This window comes from Canis lupus, chromosome 18 (assembly GCF_003254725.2).
Source record: "Canis lupus dingo isolate Sandy chromosome 18, ASM325472v2, whole genome shotgun sequence".
Classification (NCBI taxonomy): Eukaryota; Metazoa; Chordata; class Mammalia; order Carnivora; family Canidae; genus Canis; species Canis lupus.
The window spans coordinates 34961712-34977855 of NC_064260.1; the positions used below are offsets into that span (position 1 = coordinate 34961712).

At 42.5% G+C, this 16144-nt stretch overlaps 2 protein-coding genes across 5 annotated transcripts in view; both read right to left on the bottom strand.

The window, feature by feature from the left end:
- EIF3M (eukaryotic translation initiation factor 3 subunit M) overlaps positions 1-16144 on the bottom strand; it is a 155284-nt gene that overhangs the window by 87456 nt on the left and 51684 nt on the right. For all 4 annotated transcript variants that reach the window (XM_025452392.3, XM_025452391.3, XM_025452393.3 and 1 more), the window contains one exon: positions 4780-4836. In XM_025452392.3, the coding sequence (XP_025308177.1) occupies positions 4780-4836 (57 nt within the window). The remainder of the gene's footprint in view (positions 1-4779; positions 4837-16144) is intronic.
- On the bottom strand, positions 9874-10517 carry LOC112663431 (zinc finger matrin-type protein 2-like). The gene has a single exon (XM_035701470.2). It carries the CDS (start codon positions 10280-10282, stop codon positions 9911-9913), a length of 372 nt encoding a protein of 123 aa, XP_035557363.1. The 5' UTR covers positions 10283-10517; the 3' UTR covers positions 9874-9910.

The window sequence follows — 16144 nt, forward strand, 5'->3', positions numbered from 1 at the left end:
GATTTCACCTCCTTCTGTTAGTTGTTGTACGATCCCTTCCATTGTCTTTTTTGTTTGTTTTCTGGGTCATGTTCAAAAAAAAAAAAAAAAAAAAAAGTAAATACAAGGTTCTTTATAAAATCTGTACACAATTTTTCTTTTTCGAAGTAAGGAGATGAGTGACAAGATACATTAGAGCAATAACAACCTAGACAATGGAAAGAGTTTTCTGAGCAGTCTGAGTAAGATCCCCAGCAGCTGGATTTCTCCCGCATGTGTTCAGGCTGGCTGTTAAGCATCAAGTGGCCTCGGTGTTGCAGATTTTCCCACACATGCTTTTTTTTTTTTTTTTTTTGCTACCAAACTATAGCATTCACCAAAACAGTACCTTTCCCTGAGTTCCTCACTGACATGTCTCCTTGGCCCTCCTCCTCCTTTTTCCTGCCAAATTGTGCTTTCAGGAAAGAATCTGCATCAGGTTACTGCAACTTCCATGAATTAAAGTCCACAGGACTGGGAAAATGAGAAGGAAACCAGCACCTGGGGGCATATTCCAGGCCCTGTGCAAGGGGACCTGCATATATTCCTTTAAAAAAATATTTTTAAGCCTTATGTCTAAAATGAGAAATGGTGGGGATTTGACCACCATGTTCAAAAAATCTTAGTGAGAAATTTGAAAAAAAAAATGATTTTAACAGATGGAGTCCCTTGTTCTGTGAAAGGTGATGCTACCCTCCTCACCCCACTGGGAGGGCTGGGAGCAGCATCTCCTTGAACTTGTCTTCCCCCTTCCCTGGCTACTCTAGCTCCTCATCTACTAGATTCTGAATAGTATCAGCTGAAGAGTGAGCTGCTTTTACTGCTGGTCAGGACGGATTCAGTTCTCTGACTGAGCTCGTTTCACAAATATTTATGGAGCTCCTGCTTCATAAGTCTCATTTCCTCTAAAGGACGATTGGGAGAGGATGTACAGGATATAAAGCATCACCCCTATCTCCAAGAAGCTCACAGTCCCTGGATAAACACACACACGAAGTGTAATTAGAGAATATGTGTGGGTCTAGGAGGGGCATCTCTACGCTTTCTAATCTCTGTCGGGCTCTAGGAGCCTCAAGAATCCTGTGTGGAGTGTTCTGATATCCCTTTAACCTGCTGTAAACACAGCCACTTTCTCTGGCTCTCAAACAATAATAAACATGGTAGGCGAGCGATAAATAACTCTACGAGGGCTGTTCTGTTTCCAGCTGGAAGGAGCCTCCTTATCCCTGTTAGTGCTAGGCTGGATTTAGGGGTTTAGGCTTGGTGTCAAGGTACCTTTTCTCTCTCAGGATACATGATTTTTTCCTAGCTCTTATCTTGATTCATGCAGCAGTGTCTCTTGATTTGTACTCTTACCCCAGCACAGGGTAAGTTGTGAGGGAGTGTTGGCGTCTTGTCTTCCCAGCAGAGTTGAGATGAGCACCTCATCCCAAGAACATCCCCATCTCTCTGGATGTGTTTTCCCTGCAGGTGATGAATACAGAACAAGAGAAGGGGGCCACCAGGTTGGCCACGTCCACCGTGAACTTCCGCTCTCCTCCCAACTCTCTGGATCCCTGGGTGTGGGACAAGATTTGGTTCCATGTTCATTTTCTCAAGACTCGCCCAGGACTTGATGAGAAAAGTGACTTCTAACTCTACTCTTGGACTCACCCTGGCCAGTTTCATTGATGCCAGCTGTTGCAACAGCTGAGAGACTTGGGTGTGCCATGTTTTCTGATGGGCTGTACGCTCATCCTGGCTGGTGTGGTTGAGGGCCTGGTCACCCTGTATGGGGTAACCACAGAGGGGACAAAATTTGTCTGCTCAAGTACACACACCATCTCTTCACCCTGATAAGACCATGGGGTATCAGTAGTTGCAGAGGGACGTCTGGTGAGGAAGACAATGCCTCTTGCTGCCAGCTTTCCTTTGCATATGTCTCAAAATCTAGAAAAAGCTGAAGACGAGAATTTTCCCAGGAAAGGGAACCAGACCATAAACACCTAAACTACTCTGGTTTTACAGAGAAATAAAACAGTTATGAGTTCCTTGACATACTTCCTCACCCCAAATCTAATGCTTTGGAACTCCATGGGTGAAATCTAAGAGATAGTAACCAGGAAGACAAAGCCAATATTTCTATTTACTTTGTTGAATGTCCTGCAGAACTTGGGTAAAGACCTCACAGTTTCATCTAGAGTTCCTAAATAATAGCTGGGGGAAATATCCATAATCCTTTGGACTCTGGGAGAAAAGAAAGCAAGTTGCGGAGTCATATTTATGATATGTCTATATGATAGCATGTGGAAAAGTACTGACATTGTATTTCTTAGGTATTTACGAGTCATGGGAGGATATTTCCAGAACAATTGCTGCTGGTTACCTCAGGATGAGGGTAGCGGAGTGCGGAATAGAGAGGGGGGAGACAGCAAGACTATGAATCCTGTTCCTTTATACACTTCAGATCTGTTCCAAATGTTATGATAAGCATTTCCTTGTATGTTTATAATTAAGAAATAAAGCATTTTGTTTTAAAAAATAGCTAGAAGCTCTGCTTCTGTGCTTGAGACTGAGAAGAGGATTAAATCAGAGTCTTGCTAATCAGGTGGGAGCACGTTAGGCCGCATGGAGTCCCTCCAGCCCCCCAGGAGGCTGCCCAAGGAGGAGGCTGAGGCTGGCTGTCGGCATCTCGGCATCTCGCCTGAGGGAGCCTGCACTTCCTCAGTCCCAACCTCTAGGACGTGTCAGGGCGGTGATCCATCAAAAATCGGGCTAGACTTGCGACTGGAGGGAGAATCTCGAAACCCAATGAGCTGATAACCAGGGAGCACTGCGGTGGGGCCCAGAATCTCACACCGTTTTTAGTTACAGCCAGCACTGAGCAGCCACTCAGGGGCCAGAGGACATGCCAGTGCTTTGCAAACATCTTGTTTAATCTCCCACATGCCTACGAGTTGGTACTGTTATTACCCATCTTATAGACGAGAAACAGAAGTTCAGGAAGCTGAGTGATTTCTCCCAAGTTCACCCAGCTTTCAGCACAGGTCTACAGTGAAAAGACAATTACAGTTGTGCAGTTGTAGTATATGCACAGTCCTATATTCACACACTTAGAGTATATGCGGTACAGCCCCCTAATCTTTCCAGCACTTTCTCACACCTGGGTAACCTGTAAGCTACAGTCTTCTAAAGAGCAATAAATATACGGATTCATTTCAAGTGTCCACAGGGCCTGGTATGTCAGAGACACTCGCTAAACAGTAGTTTAGGTGTATTTGTTTGTTGGACGTGACCCTATCAGGGCTCAGACTCCGGATAGGTTGGAGAAGAAGCTCCCCAGGATGAAGCAGTCCCATGCAGGCCTGGCACTTGGGAGAGCCTCAGTAACACAACTTTGTGTGGAGAAAGTGTTCTAATTCTTCAGCTCACTCTTTCCTCATATCTTTCTCCTCTTCCTCTTCCTTTCCCTATAAAAACATCTGAGTTTGTGTTCTGGGATAAGAGAAAAATGCAGGTTCTACCCAATTTAGTTCTTCCTCTACTGATCTGATTAGAATAAACAAGAGCCTCCTAGGACTTGTAAAAAAAAAAAATCCTTACTCAGATCTTGGATGAATTATTGCTGAGAGGTTTTAATTGGCTGTGGTTGGCTTCTGACCTCTTGTACGGATTGATTTATGAGGTGAATTTGCAATCCACTGTTGGGAAAATTGATAGCATGGTAGCAGATAGAAGTTACTGTTTGAATAAGGCTTGGAAAATATTCATGCCATCCCAGCCCCCCACCGCAAACACCCAAATTCACGTCCACAGGCAACCTTCCCTAGGAGCACTGATGGGCCCTACGCTCGCCCTATGTGTTTGTTCATAGAGTCAGATGAAGGTTGCCATTCTGTAGTCTGCAGAGGGAAAAATAATAAAATGTGTAGAATAATCTGTTCTATTTTTTCTTGCAATTGTTCCTAAGCCTTCTGCAAGATTTTACCTCTGAGGGTTTTTCTTTTAACAGAAAAGTGATTGGCTTTTTTTTTTTTTTTTTGCCACCATTTTAATATTTTGTGTGGTTCTACAGAAGACACAATGACTTCTGCTTGTGAACCACATTTGGATGAGCCCTTTTTGGACAAGAGCAGCAGGTTCTCCTCCCTGCTTAAGGAAGGAAGTCAGATTTGGAGGGACTGTGTGGGGCAAAAGTGAGCACATGCAAAGTGATACCGGTTGGCTCCACTTCAACCTATGTATCTGGCTCTAGATACCTTTAGAAAAATGGGATGCCTGTGCTCAGGCCTGTGATCTCTCTCTCTATTTCACATTATTTCTAGAAGTAGAACATAGTTCACATCCAATGAGCCACTCTTAGGAAATAGTTTAGAAATAACCCAATCATTTCCTTGCATGAATTCTCATAGCCTGAGTTATCAGTTACACTGATTTACACTGATTACCAGCCACCAGCTATCTAGTTCCTGTCTTCTTCCTCTGAAGAGCTTCTAAGCTTTCCATGACACTTTGCTAGGTACAGAGCCAGTGCCTAAAAATTTTGCATTACCTTTGTTCATTTATTCATTCATTCAAGTCTTTCTTGAGTGCCTGCCATGAGTAGCCTCTGAGTAGGCACTTAGTGTACAGTGGTGAAAAAAACAGTGTGGACCTTACCACACACCCTCAGTGTGAGAAGGCGAACAAGTACAACACACAAATATGTCATTACAAATTATCATGTGTGTGAAAAGGGAAAAGGACAGGATGCTGCAGGGAAGCATAATAGGGGATGCTTACCTTATGTGAGGTAGCCAAGAAAGGACTCCATTGAAGAGATGACATTTAAGCTGAAACCTGTGGAAAGAAACCAGCCATGAGAATGGGGAAAAACGTTCCAGGCAGAAGAGACAGCATGTGCAAAGTCCCTGCACACCAGTAGGGCTAGGCCAGTATAGTCTACTAGCTAAAAAAGGCCCGTGTGGGGGTAACACAGCGAGCAACGCAGAGAGAGGGTGGAGGGATGATCAGAAGACCAGAGTCATGTAGGGCTTTCCAGCCTAAGTTAAGAAGTCTGGATTCCCACTTCCATGCAGTGGGAAGACATGCTTCACACAGAACCTCAGAAGGACACTGCACTGAAGCTCCAGTTAAGGAAGCCTGAAGTCATGTCTTTACAGAAAGTTCTGAGTATCTCTTTTAGTATTTTTTCAACGCCCACTATGTATCCTGTAGGTATATACTACGTAACGAGGATAGCATCCCCTGTGTTCACTGAATGTATTAGAGCAGTATCTCATGTTATCAAATATTCTTCTACAGCATGATTTTTAACGACTTCCTAACATTGCCAATGTGGATGTACCACAAAGGATCTCACCTAGCTCCTATTAAACACTTGAGTCTAATAATTTAGTAACAATATTAATAACTTGGTAATAAATAGCTTAAATAACAATGTATAGAACTTACATGCACATTAATTTTTGCACACATATGCCTGGTTATCTCCTTTGGGAAAATTCCCAGATATGGAATTAGTGGGCCAAAAGAATAGGCTTATTTTTATGATGGGATCAAAAGCGCCATGGTGTCAGCCTGAAAGCTATCAGGTTACCTGCCCTCGGTGAAGTTTCAGAGTAGCCATTTCAGTGGGAATACTGTTTTCAAATGGTGTGTTTGGAGCTATAGGGAAAATGGGAGTTACTCCTATCTGCTTCGGTTGGAATCTTGCCTCTCATAAGCTTTGGGTACTGTAGGTTAAGTACACAAACCTTAACCTGAAAGACTCTCAGTTTGTACTTCCATAACATAAAGGAGATAATGCCTCAAAGAATTAATGCAAAGATTAAGAGCAATCATGTATGGAAAGCACTTAACAGAACATAAGATCTTCCTTGACTTATGATGGCATTATGTCCCAATAAGCCCACCCTAAGTAAAAAATATGGTAAGCTGAAAATGCATTTAACACACCTAACCTATGGAACATCATAGTTTAGCCTAGCTCACCTTAAAGGTGCTCAGAACACTTACATTAGCCTACTGCTGGGCAAAATCATTTTGCACAAAGCTTATTCTATAATGAAGTATTGAATATCATCTAATTTATTATTTACTATACTGAAAGTGCAAAACAGAATGGCGGTGTGGGTACAGAACGGTTGTGAGCATATCTGTTGTTGACTCTCATGACTGCATGGCTGACTGGGAGCTATGGCTCACTGCCCTGCTCAGCATCACAAGACAGTAACACTTTGCTAGCCTGAGAAAAGATCTAAATTCAGAATTTCAAGTGCAGTTTCTTTCTTTTTTAAGTAGGCTCCATGCCCAAAGTGGGGCTCAAACCCATGACCCTGAGATCCCTGAGATCAAGAGTCGTGTACTCTATGAACTGAGCCAACCAGGCACTGCTCAAAGTCCAGTTTCTCCTGAATCCATATGGCCTTGCCACCATCATAAAATTGAGAAATCATAAATCCAATGAGCATAGTCAGGGATCGTCCGTACCTACCCAGAGTAAGCATTGATCCCCTCCCCCACTCTCTCAGGCACACACACAGACACATACACATATTTTCGGTCTGCAGCTTATACTTGTGAATCGTGACACTCTCTTGAGCAAATGAAAAAAGGAAAATTCTTGTCTCTGTTATCACATCTTTGAGGCATTGAATAAAGTGTTTACTTACTTTCTCCTGGCAACTAAGAGTATAATCTTCACATTCTAAGGTGAAACCCCTCCCACATGGATATTTCTTTTCTAAAGAGAAGACAAGTCATTTTTGGCTAACAGTGGGCTTAGAGACTAAATGTTTTGACTTAAATGTTTCATTAGTTGTTCATGTTATGAGACAGAAATATGGCATGGGAATAAGAGCCCCTAAAGATTGGGGTTGTAAGCCTGACTCTTGCCACTCACAGTTGGCTTGGGCTTGGGTAGGTTGCTCGTGCTCTCAGCCTCATTTTTCCCCACAGCAAAATAATACAATACCACTTCTCAGTGCTGTTGTGAGGATTAAAGAGATTAACATAAGCAAGGGCACTTAACCTCTGCTGTGTCAATAAATCAATAAATATTTTTTAATCCAAATTTCATATCCACCTCCTGAGCAATGAATAGTAAGGATATAAGCACAAAAAACTTCCTACATCCACGAGAGAAGACATCTACTCTAAGGTCCAGTTCAGTCTTTTATTTCTACAATGATCAACTGCCTCTCCTCTTTTATATGTGGTCTTAAAAAAATCACAGTGACTCTGATTTACAAAACAGATAACAAAACTCAAGCGACGAGGACATTGATGAATCTCCTGATACATTGCAGAGGTGTTGAATGATTAAGTTGACCTGCAGTCTTCCTCCTTTGTCAACCTATGGAAACTCTGAAATGGCCAAGAGGTCCAGACAGCCAGTAGCCTGAAGAACTGAGGAGTGGAAGGGATGTCTGAGTTTATGATGGTCCTCAGAGAGTGTCAACAAGCAGAGAACCACTGTTTCTGTAAAGTTTGCTCTGAAAAAAGTATATTCATTTCCACCAGGAGTGACGGCCCTGTTGTTATCATGCCAGAAACAACTTGGACATAGATTTTATTTGAGGTGGGAGTGGGGAGCAGTAAGGGTAGGAGAAGAGCCCAGATAGTCAGAGAAAGCTTGGGAAGATCAAGACTTTGAAAGTCATAGCTTAAACTAGTTTTGAGATTGTCTAATTAGTTTTTTCATTCTTGATACTTCTGGAAAGCTATTTCTCCCACCCCCATACAAATAGGAACAAATAGGGGCTTAGTGGTTGAGCATCTTCCTTTGGCTCAGGGCGTGATCCCAGGGTCTTGGGATCGAGTCCTGCATCAGGCTCCCTGCAGGGATCTTCCTCTGCCTATGTCCCTGCCTCTTTTTCTGTGTCTCTCATGAATAAATGGATCAAATCTAAAAAAAAAAAAAAAAAAAAGACACATGTCCCCAGATTCCAAGTTTGTAAGATATTGGCTAGAGCATGGGCTTTGAAACCTATTTTTGAGGCTGATCTCTACCTGCAGTCCAGATTTCTTCTCCCCTGTATGTTAAACAGACATCTTGAAAATCTCTGTCTCAGATAGAAACAACTCCATTCTCACTGGAGCCAAAGTTACTGAGGTCCCTCTTGTCTCCTGGCATTTATTTGTTTTGCTCTGCTTTTCTCTCACCCCTATCCAATCTGCTAGGAAACCCTATTGGCTGTGCATTTAAAATATATTTAAGCCAATCTGACCCCTTTAAACTGTTCTCCTTGCCACCATTTATCTATCCTTTTTGCCAACCTTCACCTCTTATCTGATTACCACAATATCCTCTTTATTATTCTCCTTTGTTTTATCCTGGTCCCTTCAGTCCATTTCCAACACAACAGGAAGACAAAGCAGGTCAGGTGTTGTACAAATCCAATGACGTCCACATCCTCCAGCTACAGCTCATCTCCTTAGAAAGAGTCCTTACTAGGAGTTCTGAGACAGAGGTGCTCAGCCCATTACCTGCCTGCTTTCCCTCTGGCTCTCCTCATTCATCCCATTTCTGCCACACGGGGCTCCTGGCTGTTCCTCCAACACCATGGCAGGCACACACCTGCCTCAAAGCCTCTGCTCTTGCCCTTCCCTCTGCCAGGAAGATCCTCTCCCCAGATACACACTTGGGTGGTGTCACTTTTTTCCTACCTTTGCTTTGTTGTTACCTTCTTAGTGACACCTTCCCTAACCACCATTTCTAAAATTGTAGTCTCCCTGTCCCAACCTATCCCTCTCTCCCATTTTATTTCTTTCTCCTCTTGCTTACTGCTGTCCAAAACACTTATATTTTACTTACTTATCTGGTTTATCATCTGTCTCCCCACTTGACTGTAAGTTCCATGAGAGCAGGGATTTTTATCCATTTTCTTTGCTGCAGTATTGCTAGGTCCTGGGACAGAGTCTGACCTATCCAGGTGCTCCAGCAACATTTATTGAATTGAATTAAACACAGAGCTGACCTAGTGCTGGGCTCTCCTACTTTTTTAAAAATTTTTTAAATTTTTTATTTTTTTACTTTTTTTGTGAATAGGCCCAGTCAATGCCATTTATTATACATGTTGAACAGTCTCTGAGACCCAAGGGCTCCCATATAAAATTTTTTTTTTCTTTTCTTTTTTTGCATCAAATAGGTTCTTCCAAGAGCCTGCTCACAAGGAAGAAAAAAAGAGTAATCCTCAATAAAATGAAACAAACAGGAAAGGCTGAACAGTCTACATATGAAAAACAAAGGTTAAAAAACTCACCAGACAAAAACCACACCAAACACTCATCCCATTTAATTTCCTGTTACATGCACTGAGGGAGCCAAGAACATCAGGCCCCAAGGCAACAATGCTCTGAGGATCTAGCTCAGGCTCCCTCTATGTGACAAATTCATGCACACACACCCGCACATACCACTGACCCAGGCAGAAATACACATGCATGCACAGGCAGTAGAGAACCACAGGAGGTTTGGGGAAAAAAGAGGGCTGGTCAAAAATGTGCTATCAACTGGACACAGGGGACCCAGAGAACCCTTCTGCTGCAGGCTAAGCAAGAGTCAAAATTAAAACAAATGAAAAACACAGGATAAATGTCAGCTGCTCAAAGAGATTGGACAGATGAAGAGGGAAAGATGCAGGGGGAGGTTTGGGAAAGCAGCCTCAGAAGAGGTTTTTCTTTATTGGACACTCAGGCAGAGGCCCTGTGACTCCAGTGATATGCTGAGGCTGAAGGAATATGCCACAGCATTACCTCTGCATCCTGTGTTCTCTCCCAAAGTAGAGGGAAACCACCAACATCCACCCTCTAGTCCACTCCCATTGCAGCTCTTAAGGACTTTCCCAAGTACCCCCCCAAAAATGACCCCCCACACACACTGTTAACAAAAGGCCAAGCATAGAAAGCCTCAGTAACTCTTCTTGGTGGAACCAAAGCCAGAGAAGCCCATCACAGCTGCCATCTCATCATCCTCCTCAAATGTCAAGTCCTCCTCAGCCCTCTTTTTCTTCTCCTTCTGTTTCTCTTTCTTGTAGGCTTTGGCCTTTTCCTCCTTTTCTCTGAGCTCTTTCATCCTTTCCTCAAAATCATAATCCTTCTGTTTCTCTTCCATCTTCTTCTTGTTGACTTCAAAACGTTTCTTCACCTGATCCAAGGTGGAACGTTCCACACGCATAGACATGCCCAGATTTCGCTGATGTTTCTTTCCATTAATGTGATCCAAGAAGTTGATGGAGTCCTTCACCACACAATCACAGACATTGCAGTAATACCCTCCCATCTCAGATTGTGGCGTGGTCTTGGTAATGACAATTGTCTTCCCAAGCTTGGATTCCAGGTCCACTTTATAGTCTCTATGCCGGAGAAGCTCCCGTTTGACTGGCTGTACTGGTTTTCCATCCTTCTTTTCTCTCTCTTACTTGAGCCTCTTCTCGGCGAGTTTCTCATATTCATCTTTGTCCCACTTTCGGTGAAAGTCCAAGTTTTTTGTCCCGCTGCCCGACGCCATCTTCACTGCCCCCCCCCCTTTTTAAAGATTTTATTTATTCATTCATGAGACAACAGAGAAAGAGACAGAGACACAGGCAGAGGGAGAAGCAGGCTCCATGCAGGGAGCCCGACATGGGACTTGATCCCGGGTCTCCAGGATCAGGTCCTGGGCTGCAGGCGGTGCTAAACCTCTGAGCCACCCAGGCTGCCCTGGGCTCTCCTACTTTATGTGGTGTGAGAATGAGCAAAGTGCTTAACCTTTTTGAGTGTGTGAAATACGTGGGACTGTGCTAGGTTTACAGTGGACTTCGATAAATGTTTATTCTCTTGATCTTCTAATTCAAGTAATGGCAGAAAGCCTTTTGAGATGCTGGAAAAGGATAGCCAAGCACAAGGAAATTATTACTCTGTCTTTATTTTTCTTTGCTTTCATCTTCTTCCTCTATCAAATCTTCAGGTCCTTAGTAAGATTTTCCCTAACCATGCCATCTCGTGTTTTCTCCATTCTGCTTCTTGGTCATCCACATGTTGGCTATAACTTCCATTTGGACACATACTTAACTTTCCTTTAGCACTCTTTGCAGTCGGTATTATTCACCGCCTGCTTCCTATCATGTATCTCCAAGAAGACAGCAAGTCCTTCTAGCCAAAGACTGTTTCATGTTCTTCCTTTATGTTCCCTGCCTTGGCAATGCTTGCTGACCTGAAGATCTTATGATGAATCCATGAGGAGTGGGTTATTGAGAGAAATATGATGTTCTGGAGACACCTGCAGTGTGGTACTTATGAGTCTGACTTTGGGGACTGGCAGGTGTGGCTGGCCCTGCCGGTGTATGGGTAGCCCTCTGGTATAACCCCCATTACATCTGTCTCCTCCTCTGGAGGGCTATAGTGAGGGATGGCCAAGGAAAATGGATGAACAGTTCTTTAGGAAGAACTGTCTTGCACATAGCATGTGCTCAGTGAATAGTAACTGTGATTTTTCTTGACCCTAAGCTGTGAAGTTTATATCAAACAGAACAAGAGAACATATTGGAATATGTTCCCTGGTGAACTTGTCTGAGGCTTCTCAGACTGTGAATCTGTTCCAGTACATCATTTTGGATGAGTTTATGTTAAACTGAATTGTAGGGTTTTCAACTTCTTGAAACTGTGGAATTAATGCTATTAAACATTTAGGATGGGGCACCTGGTTGGCTCAGCAGTTGAGCATCTGCCTTCAGTTCAGGGTGTGATCCCTGTGTCCTGGGATCGAGTCCCACATGGGGCTCTCCACAGGGAGCCTGCTTCTCCCTCGGCCTCTCTCTCTGTATCTCTCATGAATGAATAAATAAAATCTTTAAAAAATTTAAACATTCAGGATGGAAGGTTCTCAGGAAAGCCTGTGAGATTGGATGGAAGGGATAAAGCTAAAGCTTTTGATTATTTCCTGATTGTGACTTTCCCCCTGGCTTTCTTTTGTTTCTTTCCTCTCGCCCTTCCCTGCAAGTTTTGAAGGCTTGTCACAAAAATGAACAAAAGATAAGGAAACCATTGATATACTTAGGTTATGTGCATATAGATATTTATGTTCTTTTGAGCCTTCAACATTTAAAAATTGAGTTTACTTTTCTCAGTAAAACATCATTGGTTGATTCTTCACTCCCTCTATTTTTAGCCTGTACATTTTATAGTTGCAACATGAGGCAAAACCTCCTATTAAGATTTTGACTATTCACCCGGCCTTTCATTTTTTTTTAAAGATATTATTTCTTTATTCATGAGAGACACAGAGAGAGAGGCAGAGACACAGGCAGAGGGAGAAGCAAGCTCCATGCAGGGAGCCCAATGTGGGACTTGATCCCAGGACCCTGGGATCACACGCTGGGCCAAAGGCAGTGCTAAACTACTGAGCCACCCAGGCTACCCTCTTTCAGCCTTTCAGATGTGGGTTCTTAGATGTTGAATTACAATTGCTATATCTGTATGTTAACTATTGACTAGTGAGTTCAAAGGCCATCTCTCACTGTTAATGTTTTTTTCTTTATTTCATTAATTCCAAACATTGGGTTCTTGATATGTGTCAGTTATGGAGATAGAAAGATGAATAAGGTATGAGGCCTCCCCTAAGAAGCTTCATCTACTGGATCATAATGATCTATTATGATAGATTAGTTAGATTTCCAATGATTCATCTGAATACTAGCCTCATTAAAAAATACTGAGGAAGTTTTCACCTGTTAAAAGGAGTGTGTGTGTGTATTTACAACCTCCAAACAATTTTTTTGTGCTTTAACAAACTGTTTTTAAAAAGTCCTCAAGTCCAGTTTATAGTTGGGGAAGAATAAATAATAATAAAATTTCTTATTTTTTCCATAGTCTTATTTATTTACTTTAAAGATTTTGTTTATTTATTTGACAGAGAAATAGAGAGCACAAGCAGGGGGAGCAGCAGGCAGAAGGAGAGGGAAAGCAGGATCCCCTCCATAGTTGTAAAATGTAAAAGTCATCTTATATCTCCTAAGAGTTCTTTTATAAAACTAATCCTTTTGTTCTCAGGAAATTTTTGTAGAATAGATAAATAAGCCCATAGGAAAATTTAAAGACTCTTAAGTCTGTCTCATAATTGAAAACATCTTATCCAGCCACATTGTTTACTACTTTATGAACTTTAATAATGTTTATTTAATTCTGGGGGAGGCTGTTGCTTTTCTGGGTGATACATGTTCTTTGCAATGAATGACAATGAAAAATAGTTCTTTTTTAAACTTTAATTCTCTTATTTATGTTTCACGTGTTGCTGCATTATACAGAGCAAGGTTCCTTACCTTCAGCATTATTGACATTTTGGGCTGGAGAATTCTTTGTTGTGGGGACTGTCCTGCGCATTGCAGGACATTTAGCAGCATTTCTGGCCTCTACCCACCAGATGCCTATAGCCCTCCAGTTCCCAAAGTTATGACAACCAAAAATGGTTCCATACATTGCTAAATGTGCCCTGAGAAGCAATGACTGGTCTGGAATTTCCAATAATAACAGTGATAAGGGCATCCCTAATTTGCTTCTGATTTTACAGGGAATAATGCTTCTGGTGTTTTTTCATTAAGTCTATCAGTTTAGAATAAGTAGTCTTCATGAGATCAAGGAAGTAGACTTTTACTCTTATCTTAAAATAAATAAAATGTAAATTTGCAATGAGTGCTGATTGATGATAATGTAGGATAAATTCTTCATAGTCAAAAAGAATTAATACAATTCAGTGGACCCCTTGGAGTAGGGAGTGTGTGTGTGTGTGTGTGTGTATGTGTGTGTAAAAAGTTGGGTGGGGAGTGTTGTGTAACTCTTGATTCTGGACACTTGACTCATAGAAGCAGAGAAGAGTCTGTGCTAAGAGAACACAGCCAAGGCTTTCGCACAGTGAAGGGAATCCAAATGTGGGGATTATTGCTGTAGCTGAGAAATAGCCCCTAGGTATTCAGAGTAGATGAGTTCTTTAGCCACTCTTTTCAAATGATGATTTATAGCTCAGTTTTGTTTTTCTGAACTCATTTTATTGGGCCTCTGCTTTCAACATTTCAAATATAATAATGACTTTGAGAGTCACTGTTATTAGCTTCCAAAGGCCTCAAGAAGTCTGCTTCTGTGGCTCAAGTGATGATGGCCACAGACTTGGCAAAAAGCTGGGGGGTCATGTTCAAACCTCCAAAACCAGACTGGGGTAGGGGCCACAGACAGACGGCACAGGTGAGGGGAAGCATAAATTCCACTCCTAAGCTGTTCAGACTCCACTTGGCCTGAGCAGGCCTCCCTCCGTGGGGGGTTCAGAGGCCCCCTGGGCTGGCGGATTTATGTCAGCAAGAGCAGCGCAGTAGAAAGAGATTACAAATGCTTTCAAAGGGTGCATGAGGGGGTTGCTCCTGGGTCTGAGCGGTCTGGGACACAGAGCTGAGTCTGTGAGGACCTGGGCTGGTGCCAGCGAAGGGAGTAGGGTGGCCTGAGGAATGGAAGGTCACTGGCCAGTTGGGGGTTGTGATAATTATATCCTTGTTTCCTTGAAGGTACCAGCGTCCTTGATTTTCCAGCTTCAAAGAGAGCTGCCTCTGAAGTAGGGGGACGTTCACACCTGCTTTGCCACAGTGATTTCTGCCTTCCTGGCTGCAGACTCAACAAGACAACAATACGTCTGTGGACATTTTCAAGGCCATATTTATAAACCAGGCATGGGAAGCTTCTCTTCCACCCTTGCTTCCTAAGTGAAAATGGAAAAGTTAGTGTGCCCCATGAGAATTCAACAATGAACCTAATTTAATGGTTTTACCTTAAATTCAGATACTTTGTAGGTCAGGCACACTAAATCATCACACACACACACACACACACACACACACACCCTTATCCCCTCTCCTTCCAATTCTTACACCATCCCAAAGGGGCTATAATAGAACTGGAAATCTAGTAATTACTAAAGGCAGCGGTATACAATACACCTGGAACATTGTTTATCCTTTCTCCTATCCCATTCGTCTCCAGAGAAGCTGTGCTGACAATAGTTAAGAAGTATAAGCATAATCCTGCCTTTCATATTTTCCTTCAGGCACTTAGATTCCCATGAGACCTTTAGAAAGGAAAGAGGTTTTTAAATGGGACCCGGTTTGTCTACTGGGCCCATGACTATGATCTAAAAATGAGATGACCTCTGACTAAATGCATCCTTGCTGCTCCTCACCCCATCTTTCCACTGATCATCTGAACCCTCCCATCATTAAATGTGCAAATTTAAAACCGTGTTTTGGTTAATAAATTCCATTTACTAAAGATGAGATGACTGGCTTCTGGCACATGAAATCTTCCCAAGAATTAGACTGTTAGACTGGATATCACACATAATTTCTTGGATCCTACGCTCCAATCCTTCTTTTGCTGCCACCAGCTCTGCAGACCAAATCTTCCTTCCCTAGGGCAAAAGCATGTCCTGGTCAAAGCCTTTCTAAGAAATTAGAAAGAGGGAAATATTGTCTCTTTTTCTAGCAAGTTCTTGTTCTGGCCTTGACAGTGAAAGTGGCTCCACATACAAAATATTCCCTCTTTTTGACTTTTGCTCTGAGATTGCACAAGTTATACACTGTTACGTGGATGAATTCCCAAGTTAGTGACATACAAAAACTAGAATCTTCCCTCATTGAAACATATAGTCTCTCCCCAGCATCCTCTTGCTCTCTTCCTTCCTCCCTCCCTTCTTCCCTCCCTCCTATCTTCTCTTTCTCTCTCTATCTCAGTTGCTCTAAGAGTTTCTGAAGTCATGGGTAATGACCACTATGACTCCATCCTCCAAAGTCAGCTCCTACCTGTCACCTGGGACCCTGGGATCCTGAGCTCTTGCTTGTGATTTAATAATGAGACCCAGTGGAGCAGCCCAGGTGCTGTATCTCATACCCTTACTGATTGCCAAGGGAACATTTAATCTGTTGACTTTATTCAGTTATGCTAGTCTGGCAAACGTACCTGGAGCTGTAAATTTTTCAGATGTTTAATTTATTTGGTGTAGAAGGAGCTCTCTTATACCTTAGTTATCTAATAGCAGAAGATGAAAAACCACTTTGTTTGCAAATCATAAAAACTTTAACAGACTGTGCCTTAAAGAGTAAAACAGACTTCCTTGACCTTAAAGGTGTAA